At 42.3% G+C, this 11529-nt stretch overlaps 1 protein-coding gene across 3 annotated transcripts; it reads left to right on the top strand.

The window, feature by feature from the left end:
* Positions 1-291: 291 nt before the first annotated feature.
* Positions 292-11387, top strand: LOC111253380 (uncharacterized). Of its 3 annotated transcripts, none has more exons than XM_086992753.1 (12): positions 292-422; positions 847-994; positions 1944-2001; positions 2225-2319; positions 2560-2730; positions 3121-4155; positions 5301-5792; positions 8187-8270; positions 8431-8745; positions 9028-9192; positions 9310-9732; positions 10157-11387. In XM_086992753.1, the coding sequence occupies exons 3-12, from the start codon at positions 1962-1964 to the stop codon at positions 10511-10513; spliced, it is 3177 nt and encodes a 1058-aa protein (XP_086848879.1). In that variant the 5' UTR covers positions 292-422; positions 847-994; positions 1944-1961; the 3' UTR covers positions 10514-11387. The 3 variants fall into 3 exon arrangements, with proteins under 3 accessions (XP_086848879.1, XP_086848880.1, XP_086848878.1); XM_086992752.1 differs by having other exon boundaries at positions 295-540; XM_086992754.1 differs by having other exon boundaries at positions 294-994; positions 5304-5792.
* Positions 11388-11529: the final 142 nt, after the last annotated feature.

The following is an 11529-nucleotide window of genomic DNA, read 5'->3' as shown; positions in this document are numbered from 1 at the left end:
TGTGCGCTTATTGAACTGAGAACGGACAATCCAACAATTAAATTTGGCGGCTTCAAGTTCCGCAGCAACTGTAAGAGCTTTTGTTAATGAATAAGCTCCGCGTTTTCGAGTCGTTTGCGTGTGGCCTACGCTAATAATAGCTCTTAGTCCGCGTTTCAACATCTTTACACAAGAGTCTTCGGCAACAGAAGTCCCCCCCGGTTAAGAAAAATTGAAGATGAACCAAAGGACCTTTTAGTATCTAGTAACCTAAGCTAGAGGGAGCTGCAGTCGAGACGCCAGCAGTAGACAGGACTGGTGATGGAGAAGGAATACGGTGGCGATGGCGAAATGACAGAGGGAAAGGCAGGACGGTGCAAAACAGATAGATCCTTGTCAACAAACACTCAATAATATCTCATCATTTTTAATCATACTCACAGGTTTTAATAAACACTTTTTATTGTACCGAATTCGTCATAATCAAAGGATATTTGGAACGTTTGTGTACGATTAAAAAAAGTCCAACGGAAAAACTAATAGTTTTATTACGTGGAAGAGGTATCATCGGTTATGACAGAACTTGCTTTATCAAACAAGATCTGTAATTGAAATAAAACAGTACGATTAGCCAAATGCCAGTCTCAAAACAATACGTAGGCTATCAATCGGAAATGGAAATCAGAAGTAGAAAAAGGATACAATTCTCACTGTTAAAATATGAAGTGAAGATTACATTCGAGTTTAAATCGTAGGTTTAAAGTGAGAAGCTTTGCTCGGTTTGTGTCAACCGAGAGCCGGATTGCACTTATGGATGTGTGTCTGAATGTTTTATGTGAATGATCTAATTACTAAATAAATGGTCAGGGATTGACGAGAAATTTTCCTCTGGAATGGCGATACTTGAAAAATTGGATCGATGAACTGCTCCTCCGACAATCTTCGACAACTGTATAGAGTAGCGCGTTTTGTGTAACTGAATAGGCAAGATATCGTTCAGGATCTGTTATACAAGGTAATTTTTACCGTACAAATCTAGTGGTAAATAAGCGTATCTAAATATTACGAACAAAGCTAGATTCACGTTACATCAACTATGGATGTAATAGTTCTCTCTGTTAGCTTGCTTGAATCAGACAATGCCAGTGTATTTATGTACACACTTGTATAGACAGTCATCGCAATAATAATCTTTCGTTACTCCGAATATAAAATCTACCAGAAGGTGTTAAGCTACTAATTAGAAATAAGTTAAAGAAATTTGAGTTACTCTCCGCTTTATTACGCATATTGCCTTTATCAGTTTTCTATGCCTGAAAAGTATCTATAATATTCTTCAGAGTCGTTTTGAATGGAAAAAATGTACGAAAGCAGTACAGTTCAAATTTGTGCGTTTATGGAAAACGAGCTTTAACTATACTCAATATACGGGTGGTGCACATCAACTCGCCGTTATTCGGTTTATTTTAACATTTTTTTTTTTATACAGAATTCGATCTTGATGTTTTAGTCTGCCCTTCCGCAAGGCAAAGAAGAATAACTCGCAGCAAAATTACTAAAAAGGTGCTCTTCCTTTGGGCAACGGAAATTTTTCATAGTATCTATATGTAGTTGCAAGCTTATCTATTTGTGAAATTTCAGCGATGATTGATCAATTACGAATATTCTAGTCAATGCAAAAGATACCTGTCTAACGATTTCTGTGGCATAAAACTTTGTAAACGAGCATGCACGCATGGATAACGTACAAAGCGGCCAGCGTATCACATTATGATATTTTACCATAATGCTGGAATGATTCACTAGCAGGGCATAATAGTAGTCTAAACAGTTCTTCATGCTCCGGAATCATTTTTTGACGCTAAACACGGGCCAATTAAATGTTTGGCGTAACATTAACAAAACTATAAACCGGTTATTCCATATACATATACATATATCTTACAGTACGATTGCTATTTCAGGAAGTTGAACTCTCAACAATGAACGTTCCAATTGCAAGTTCAGCGCCGACTGGATACGGTAAGCGACACAACTAGGGAGTACCAGAGTGTCCCATGATTCCTCCAATTGTTACAAGCTCATTTTACGCTCTGTTCTAAATACGTGGCCGTCGGTAGATTTGAAGAAAACAGATAAACCAGTACCTTATTATCTTACCAAATTTTTCTGAATAGCTGGTATGTTAATTCGATAAAGTACCGACTATGCCTTGAATGTGTCAATGTATACCTCCACATTACAGTATTATCTCAGCCAGCAATGGGTGTCACGCACAACCATCAAGCAATGGCACCGCCTGGATCCCCAGCCTCATCAGCATCGACACCTCAACAACAGGTGCATCTTCGCTCTCTCATGTGACTGTAACTATAATTAGTTTGATAGCAAGATATCAGAAAAGGGCTTGCCTTTATCCGCATCAGCGTAATGCTGCTCTGACATGCTTGCAGGCACATGCTGCTTGTACTATGGATGTACATGTAATAGAGATGTTTCACTGTTGACAAACATTCATTCAAGTATATAATCATTGGCACGATTTAACCTAATATGGTCGTTCTTTTCGTTTAATGGTAGATGGCCGTCTCCACGCCTCCTCACGAGGCTAGCCCCCATATGAACTCTTCGCCTGCGCCGCCAACAGCTGCAACGATTCAATTTCCGCAGTGTGTAACGTCGGTTGGTACCGTTATGCCCCAGTCACCAACAGTTCTCCAAACGATGGCTCAAGGGGGCACCACACTGCAGGTAAGAAGCAGCTAGCGGCTAGTATAAATTTACAAACTTCGAAAGAACTGAAACACGCTTATGTGTATAGGTGGTCGCTACGATCGAAACTGCTTGTGATTGGGTTTTCCCACATTCAATTACTGAGAAAGTTAGATAATGAATTTTATTAAAAACTTTTTTAAATGCATACACCAGTATGAATACAGGTTTTAATAAATTTCTCTTGTGAGTTCCTACATCTGATATGATGTTTTACAGCCGTTTGGAAAGCTAGCAGTTTAAAGGAGTTTTAGCTATCACTCTGGTCGGCGCTATTTTTTTTTACTACCTTTTTCCATTTACTTGTGAAGAAACATTAACAGGGGATCTTTTTCCTTTTTGTCTATCACCGATTTGCAACAATTTCAGTTTCCTTCGCAGGTGTCGGTGTTACAGCAGGGCACCCTCAACCACGCCGGCTACATTCAACCTATTTACCAAGCGACAGCTGCCGGTCAACAGCAAGTGCTGTTATCACCGGCCGGTGGCCTAACGATACAGCAACAACTGAGTCAAGGTCAAATTACTGTAATGACGGGACCGGGAACTCAGCCTCAGGCTCAGGGAACGCCGCAGAAAATGGCTCAAGACAGTCAAGGTAAACCAGTAATAGCTGGCATGGCAGCAGGTCAGCCGAACAAGGGTGTTCAGGTGATGACAAGTCAAGGTGGTGCGGTAACGAATGTGGCAGGCAAAATGACCATGGCCGGTGGAATTGTGGCGGGAATGACCGCGGCTCATAAGGGCAGTGCCCAACAAACAGCTGGACAGATTGTCACCAACGTAGCGCCCCAGACTCAATTCGTGACTCAATCTGGCGCCAACGGACAAGCCCTCGTCTTCAGTCCTTTGGGTATGACCATCACCAATGCACAGGGGGGTATGGTTGGTAGTGCGGGTGGTGTACTTCAGGCGACTCAGACAGCTCAAGGTCCAATCACCAAAACTGGTCCGAGCCCACAGCCGCAAACCGCCCACAAGTTCATACCGGCTGGTCAACAACAGCAAAAGACTGCTACAGCTCCGCAGCAGCCGCAGTTGCAGTTAGCCGGACTTCCTCCAGGGGCTCAATATCGACAAATCAATTCTACAACTGGCCAGCAACTGGTGGCCAGTCAGGTTGGCGTAGGCCAGGTGGGTACAGTTGGCCAGCCCGTAATCGGCCAAGCGCAAACGATTCTCGGTCCCTTGCAGACGCTCAACGCATTCGGGCCAGGCATTTCGTGGACGGGACCACTTTCCGGGCAGCCTATTCTGCAGCCATCCATCCTCATACGAAATCAACACGATGGTAGTGTCTATATACAACAGCAACAACCGCAGCAGCAGCATCAGCTGCAACAGACGGCGAGCACGACACCTGTTCAGGTTCAAGCCCAACAGTTACAGACTACCGCAGCACCGGTAAGTTCTGAAAAGGGCTCGATTCTTAACAGTCAAATATAGAATTTATTAGCAAAATGGCCTGGCCCCTCGTCCGATTTACTGTTCGTTCAACTAATCTGAATCACTGGCGGACGCCTCCCTTAACATGAAATATAGCCCAGGCACATGCGAACAGTTATGGCGCTGCAGTTACTCTGCTCTTACTATTTAACTGTCCACCGGGCTCATTCGAAGAACTCTAATACTTACTTTGCTGTTGTTTCAATGGCCTATTATAATAATAATTATTTTATTCGTGTTGGCCTAATAGAAGGTGGGGTTCGAATGCAAACCTTTGGGGCCATGATTATCGGCCAGATGTCGGTTACAGTTATTAATTATTTCCACTTACCTATTTTAGTCAACCGCTTAACTTGTCCCAGTGAACCTGTTTTTTTGGCGCAGTTGATTGATTATATGCGATCTAACCTGTAGCTCGATGACAGTAAGCCCACTCTTACATTTGTAGGTTTAAAAAACCTTAAACTTAAAATCATAGTCTATTATGCCTGCCAATATTAATCGAAACAGATTTTACTCCACCAGATCTAAAATTAACCCCTGGCCTTGCTAAATAGTAGTCTAGTGTTGGGATTTTACCTAGATCAAATTATAGTTCGGAAGCAGACCTACTATTAGGTTGTCATCATCCCATTACCCCGTGTACTCACGCTGAAACGTCTCTGTCATGCCTACATCTCATTACAATTTTCTCGATGTGATATCGCGGTCGATGGTTTTCCGATTTATACACGGAAGTATTTTACTAATCATTAACTGTTTCAGCAAGAATAATACCGGCAAGAATAATAATAATAATAATAGTTTAGCCTTCAGTGGAAAAAATGTGGAAAATTCGTCTTTTTGGAAACTGAAAGGTTCAACCGAAACCTTTCGGAAATTTCAAGAAGTGCCGAACAAGTCTTTTATAAAACTTGACCAGATTATAAATAGGCTACTAAGACCTCTATTATTGAGATTTACGAGCTCATAAAGAGACCGGCAGACAGTATGTAGGTAAATTTACACATGATCGAATAACATATAATAATACAACCTTAACGGTTTTAAATATCATATCAAATGATTGTTAGTACTAATGCTATTGTGCTTTTATTATCCAGCAGCTCAGTGGGCCTGCTGGCGTAGCTACGGTCCACCAAATGCCAACGGGTGTCCTGCCAACTGTAGTTCACGCCGGTCCTGTGCCAACGCTGATGCAAGCACAGGTGCAACAGCAGCAACAACAACAACAGCAGCAGCAACAGCAGCAGCAGCAACAACAACAAAATCAATCACAACAACAGCAGCCTTCACAGCAACAGCAACCACAACAGCAGGCGCAGCAACAGCCGCAGCAGGACGCGCAGTCTCAACTTCGGACCGCTCTTCAACAGAGTCTTCAACGAACTCAGCAGGCGCAGCAGCAGCAACAGCAGCCGCAAACGCAGCAGCAACAACAGCAGCAACAACAATTACAACAACTTAGTCAAACAGGCCCGCCTACTCAGTCAACAGCACAACAAACACCGACGACAATCTCAGCTAGTTTACAGCAACAGCCAACAGCTCTTATGCAACCCGAAACGCTTTTTCATACAGGGCAACACATATCGGTTAGTTTTCACCTTTTGTTTTTTTTTTCACATCAACAACGCTCGTTGACCTTCCAGTTAGAATATGCACTTATTTCAAGAGCCGTAGTCTTACCAATTTCAATTACAAAGGGGCATAGATGTAATAAAGAGCTGCAAATATTTCATGCAGTGGCATGTTGTTATTACTTGCACAGCAAGAACTATTAGATCAACATGCACTAACACATTTGTAAAAAGTAACTTTTAAGTTTTTTTATTCACATAAAAGTAGAACGAGAGGGCTCTATGCACTCGCTATAGGTGATACAACTCAACCAGTTAAGTCTTGTTTAACTGTCTGATTTTCTTACTGTGGAATGGGTAGGGATATTTGAGCAATGTTCAAAACGGAAAAAGGCGCAATCTGCTACGACGAAGCGCAAAAAAGTCTAAAGTCTACAAAAAGTTTTATTAGCTGCAAGGCCCGTAACGGACTGGAGATTGCCGCCTGGACAATTAGCGAAGCATTATGGTCTGGAGTGAAGGAATTTGAAACTTGTGTTTTTAACATGAAACGTCCACAAATTAGCAGAGCGGGTTCTTGCAAGTATACAGGTGCTGGTCGAGGTGCAGTCTCATAGAAGCGCTTTGGAACATCCAAGTGACAGGCCAGGGACAACCGAAGTAGTGGAACATTAAAGTCAGTGGAGAAGGTTCAAGATACAGTATATCAGATTTTAAAATCTGACAAAAAAGGTGGTCAAGTGCGTTCCTCCTGCAGTACGTCCTTTTTCGGACAACTTACTCTTTTTCCAGGTGTTAGTTTCAGTTGTGACATTTTCTTTTAGAAATTATAGGAATTTTTCCCATAGAAAGGATGGAATGGATATGTGCGTAATACGGGTGGTTGAATTTCATGACTTCTTGATGGGCTTAATAGACGAGTGCATGATCAATACTAGCTGATGGTCAAGTTGTGGTCGGGAACTGAGAGGACGTTGCTGCGCCACTGATTAGAGCTCTTCTTATACGGTAACTGCACTGACCTGCACAAATATACTAATGTCATCCCTATTTAACAGGGTCGGACCCCACCCGTTGCAAATGTCCAATTTAAAGTGCTGATTACACCTAGATACGCGTCCTATAAAAAATTGTTCGCAAATAGCATATACCTTTCTTGGCCAAATTATTGGAAAGTAGTGTTAGAGATCCACCATGAATGGACCTACATATGTAGCACTGAGTTCTAGTTCTCAAGGACTTCATCTTATTAACTCTTTTTGACAAAGCGCAATATGCTCGTGTGTGATTGAATAAGTTTTTTTGTAGCGTCTGGCCTAAAGGGCATACTGTAGGAGCCGGTTGAAAGCAAATTTTGAGGCAAATTCAGTCGCGTCGTTGGCAATATTAATACTGTTGTCGAAAAGAAGGAATCCCTCTTAAGCTCACCCATCTTACTGTCAACACAGGGAAGCTGGTTTCGTCTGGTGTGGATTCCCGGCTAAGTGGACGTCTGCTTAAATGGAGAAACAAATCTATATAGCGATCTGACGTTCGTTTTAGAGTAATCTGCGCATCAAATTTTTCGCACTGTCTTGATTTAATGGGGATATTCTGCACCTGTTACCTAAACAATTACTGGAAAATCTTAAAGCAAAATACGCACATTATCGGCTTCGTTTACAGTTAAAAGGCTAGTATGTTTCGTCACTATTAAAATCCTCTTATGACTGAGCGCCAAAAGAAATTCCCTAGTGTTTACGAGATTCTTCGGTGGTTTGCGCCTTATCGGCGTTAGCATAGGGCTATCTCTCATTTTTTTGGTAGAAGAGCGCGTGTTTATTAAATACGCGGGAACACAACTTCCAATTGGTAAAATGACCGGAGTTCGTGGCTCTCCGAAAGATATACTTTGCAAGGAGACACTTCTCCTCAAAGGTTTCAAGAAAGCCTTGACCTCGTCTGAGCAGGTTCAAGTGGTAGTGCGCGCAACTTGTCAGTTTTTGGGGAGTCTTTATTTAGTTGAGAGAGTGAGACTGGATTGATAGCGTTAACAGTGGTTTTTTCATTGCTTGGGTGTTCGATGGTGGTTTTCCAACGCAAAAAGTGCTGACGTAAGCGCTTACTAAATTGCGATAGCGCTAAGCTAGTCTTACGTTTAATTGAATAGGGTACTTACAATGTGATGATATGTGTCATATACCAATGTGGACCTTTAACTCTACATAAAATTAAGTGGACGACGTAAAATCAGTGAAAGGTCAGCGATTCTTGTTCGCAGGTACAAATGTGAGAAAATACCTACATTGATAATTACCCTGGACACACTGTGTAATTTATTTATTTGGAAATAGGTGATTGGCAACTTGATTTTATCTAAGCATATTTGCTAAAAATATAATATTTATTACATTTTTTGGTATATCTCAGGTTCAGACCAATGGCCAACTTTTGACGGCGATTCCGACTTCGATGCAGGCAGCCGGAGCTCCGCGACTAGTTCGGCCTATCGCGGTAGGTGGTAAACGATATAATAATTATTTTTTCGAGTACACAGCTCGAGAAGAAACCATTAACCCTTCAGTCTGTAACGAGAATAGTTCAACTCGATTACTTCCATGCTACATATATTATAATTTTTTGTGTTGCAATTTGTCCCTCTCGCTGCAATTAGTCTCAACAAGCAAATGTCGGGCCGAAAGTACAGGCTGGCCCTCGTGGCCTTCGGGGCATCGCCATCCGGCCGCAACCTTCTGTAGAGACGCCTACGATAACTGCAGCTGATGGAGCGCCAGTTAGTCAGCAAGTACCCACGACCACCCCAAGTGCTGCAGTGGCACCTATACCACAAACAGCGAAGCTAGAGGATGCTGCAGACGCGAAGCTCACCGTCGCTGTAGCTCCAACCGTTGTTCATACATCTGAACAGAAGGGCACCGATATGAGAATGCCTGCCCCCAAACCGCCTGTAACTGCCAGTAGTCCTATGGTACAATATTACGGAACTTTTTCGAATCAATCGAAAACTGGCTGACTTTCCTTTTTCACTTACTTTGTCAAATGTTTTCTTTCAAATTAACAATCTTTTTCTTCATCCTGACACTTGGCTGCTTGGTGATCTGCTTTCGGCCATATGGAGTAGTTCTAGTAATTAAGTATGTATTTAAAATTTCAATATTAGACTAAAAGTAGTGCTCGTTTTGATTTAATCTACTGCCGCAGAGAAAAAAAGAATAGCAAAAATACTAACGTTGTATGCTTGATATTTCAGCAAACCCATAATACAACCCCTGTTGCCTCATCAGCTGCAGTAACTCCTATGGGATTGGAACAGGCCAAAGAACGATCTCAACCCCCACACGCGTCATTACCACCTGTTGCCACGGTGCCCCCGCTTGAACTCGTTTCACAACCAATTGCTGCTGCTGTTCCCATGGTAATATTATGTCGTGGTTACATATCAATCATATTTCTTCATTCAATAAAAAGGAATTACGTGATATCGCATGATAAGAGATGACTGATATGATATCGCCTCTATCCACGTCGCCAGACATCACTGCCAGACCGATCAGATGGACCGCAAGGAAATTCGATGTCGCCACCTATCGGTGCGCCATTCCCAGAGGATGTTGGACCAGTACCGGACACTCTTGAGCAAGCGTCCGAGATTCTCACGCATATCATCGAGGGCTACGTGATCCGTGAAAGTTCAGAGCCTTTCCCCGTGAGCCGAAGCGCTCTTCTCAGTGAGATGATTCGTCGTGAGCAAGCCTCCGCCGCCCTCAGTAAAGAACGTAAACGTAAGCTTGAAAACAACAGCAACGTAAACAGGGCACCAACTGCGTTAGCACCGGCAATAACACCTGCCGCATCGAAAAGTGTGACAACCGATGACGGCATTTCAGCTCCGGCGGGCAAGACAACAGTAGAAAAGTGCAACACAGTTGAGTCTACAGAAGCTATACAGTCTCAGGTAGGTTATTTGATAAAACTAAAGTATATCATGCGATTACATCGTTAATTGTATATATGCCACGAGGCATGATGTTTAGGTATCCGCCAGAAGGCTCTCTGACAGATACCCGTTAAAACATCACGTTTTCTTGAAGGTAAACAGTGGTTGAGATACTATACAAGAACGTCTAATACGCTATATCACAGGAAGCTCTTCAACCTATCGAGCTAAGAAACAATTAACCACACTTCCAGTAATTGACATGTGTTTATAGACAACTTTAGTTGCTTTTAGGTACATAGTTATTGCAACAATCCGGTACTTATTTGATGAAGAACCTTACTTATTTGATGGTAAATTATCGCGCACAAAAAATTCCTTCTAATATGAATTGTAGTGCTAACCTGCACCAAGATCTGAACCTGCTTTTCTGCTATTTCAGGCAACCGCTACATCAGCTGTTGGAGGCACTGCTGCACAACCTCAGACGACTCAGACGGTACCAGAAAATACAGCTGCCAATGAGACTCCTACAGTCGAACCTAAACCCTCCATCGCCGACAAACCTGCGGAACCTAATTTGCCATGTAACTGGAGCGTTCAAGAGGTATACGATTTCATCAAAAGCGTACCAGGCTGCGCTGCTTACGCAGACGAATTTCGCTCGCAAGACATCGATGGAGAAGCTTTGCTTTTCCTTAAATCCGAACATATGTCATTAATGAACGTTACAATCGGTGCAGCTGCCAGGATTTGTGCTCGGCTCAATCAGCTATGCGGTGACCGTCGAAAAACCTAAAAGTGTTGACCCAAAATTAGGCTGCTCGACACCTACCCGCTACTAGACTCATGCCGCTTATAACTTACGTTAAGGTAACGAATCAGTCTAGTGCGGCCCATCCCAATTCAATCATGAATGTAGCACTGCTATCGGCGTTAACAGGTCGATGCGGAGGTTTTTCAGAATTTTCGAGGTTACACAATGATGACATGAAATACCAAATAACCAATTTGTCCGCTACATGCTTTTCTCTGTACATATATCTCGACACGAAAAGGCCACACGATACATGATAAAATAATAGTTAGTAATGGCAAAGGCATATTGGGAAAGGATACAGGTTGCATCCTTATGTGTGGCTATCGGTTTTAAATCAAATCAAATTTCGATTGGATTGTGCAAGAAACAACAAATAATGCGATAAAAATTAAAAAGGTCAAATGCGTGCTTGGACTCGATTAAAAGCAATCGTGGCAATAGATATAAAAAGAAGGGCATGCCCGTGTTCCTTGACATTGAACGGCAACTGATTTGCTATTTGTGAGAATGTTCACAATTGTGGAGTGGAAGGACGGCAAAAAGAAATTTACTTTCTGCTTTGTATTATCGTGGCGCCGTATTTTAACGGTTAGCGATCCTGTCTGACTCACACATATATGGATGTATAAACTTAAACCAACTCATACGAAGCTGGTGTATATTTTAGCCAGTTCAATTCAGCTCAGTACAGGTTCAACTAGATACCACAACCGGCGATCAATTCGTATTGAAGACGTCTACGGCAGTTGGTGACTAAAAGGTAATCTTTCTCCGAAAATCCAATGATGATTTGAGTTTTTTAATGTGTTGAGTTCTCATGGCAGTGTAAAACAACCTCGATTTCGTGCACGAACCTTCCTTACGTCATCTTCGTTTCTTATGTATTTATTATAGACTTATAATGGTTCGTACTGTCTGATCTTCACAGTCTTGTCCAGTTGCAGGCGAGTGCCAGATGTGGCTTTGAGTAAGTGCGTCCGTTAAACGTCTATATA

This window comes from Varroa destructor, unplaced genomic scaffold (genome assembly GCF_002443255.2).
Source record: "Varroa destructor unplaced genomic scaffold, Vdes_3.0 BEIS01000006.1, whole genome shotgun sequence".
NCBI lineage: Eukaryota > Metazoa > Arthropoda > Arachnida > Mesostigmata > Varroidae > Varroa > Varroa destructor.
The sequence above is the reverse complement of the archived record's forward strand: the minus strand, read 5'-3'. Positions and strand labels throughout refer to the sequence as shown.

Coding starts and splice junctions, on each gene's coding strand:
- LOC111253380 (XM_086992753.1), top strand. CDS start 1,962: ATGAACGTTCCAATTGCAAGTTCAGCGCCGACTGGATACG. Junction 2,002..2,224: donor TTCAGCGCCGACTGGATACG/GTAAGCGACACA, acceptor TCCACATTACAG/TATTATCTCAGCCAGCAATG. Junction 4,156..5,300: donor TACAGACTACCGCAGCACCG/GTAAGTTCTGAA, acceptor TTTATTATCCAG/CAGCTCAGTGGGCCTGCTGG.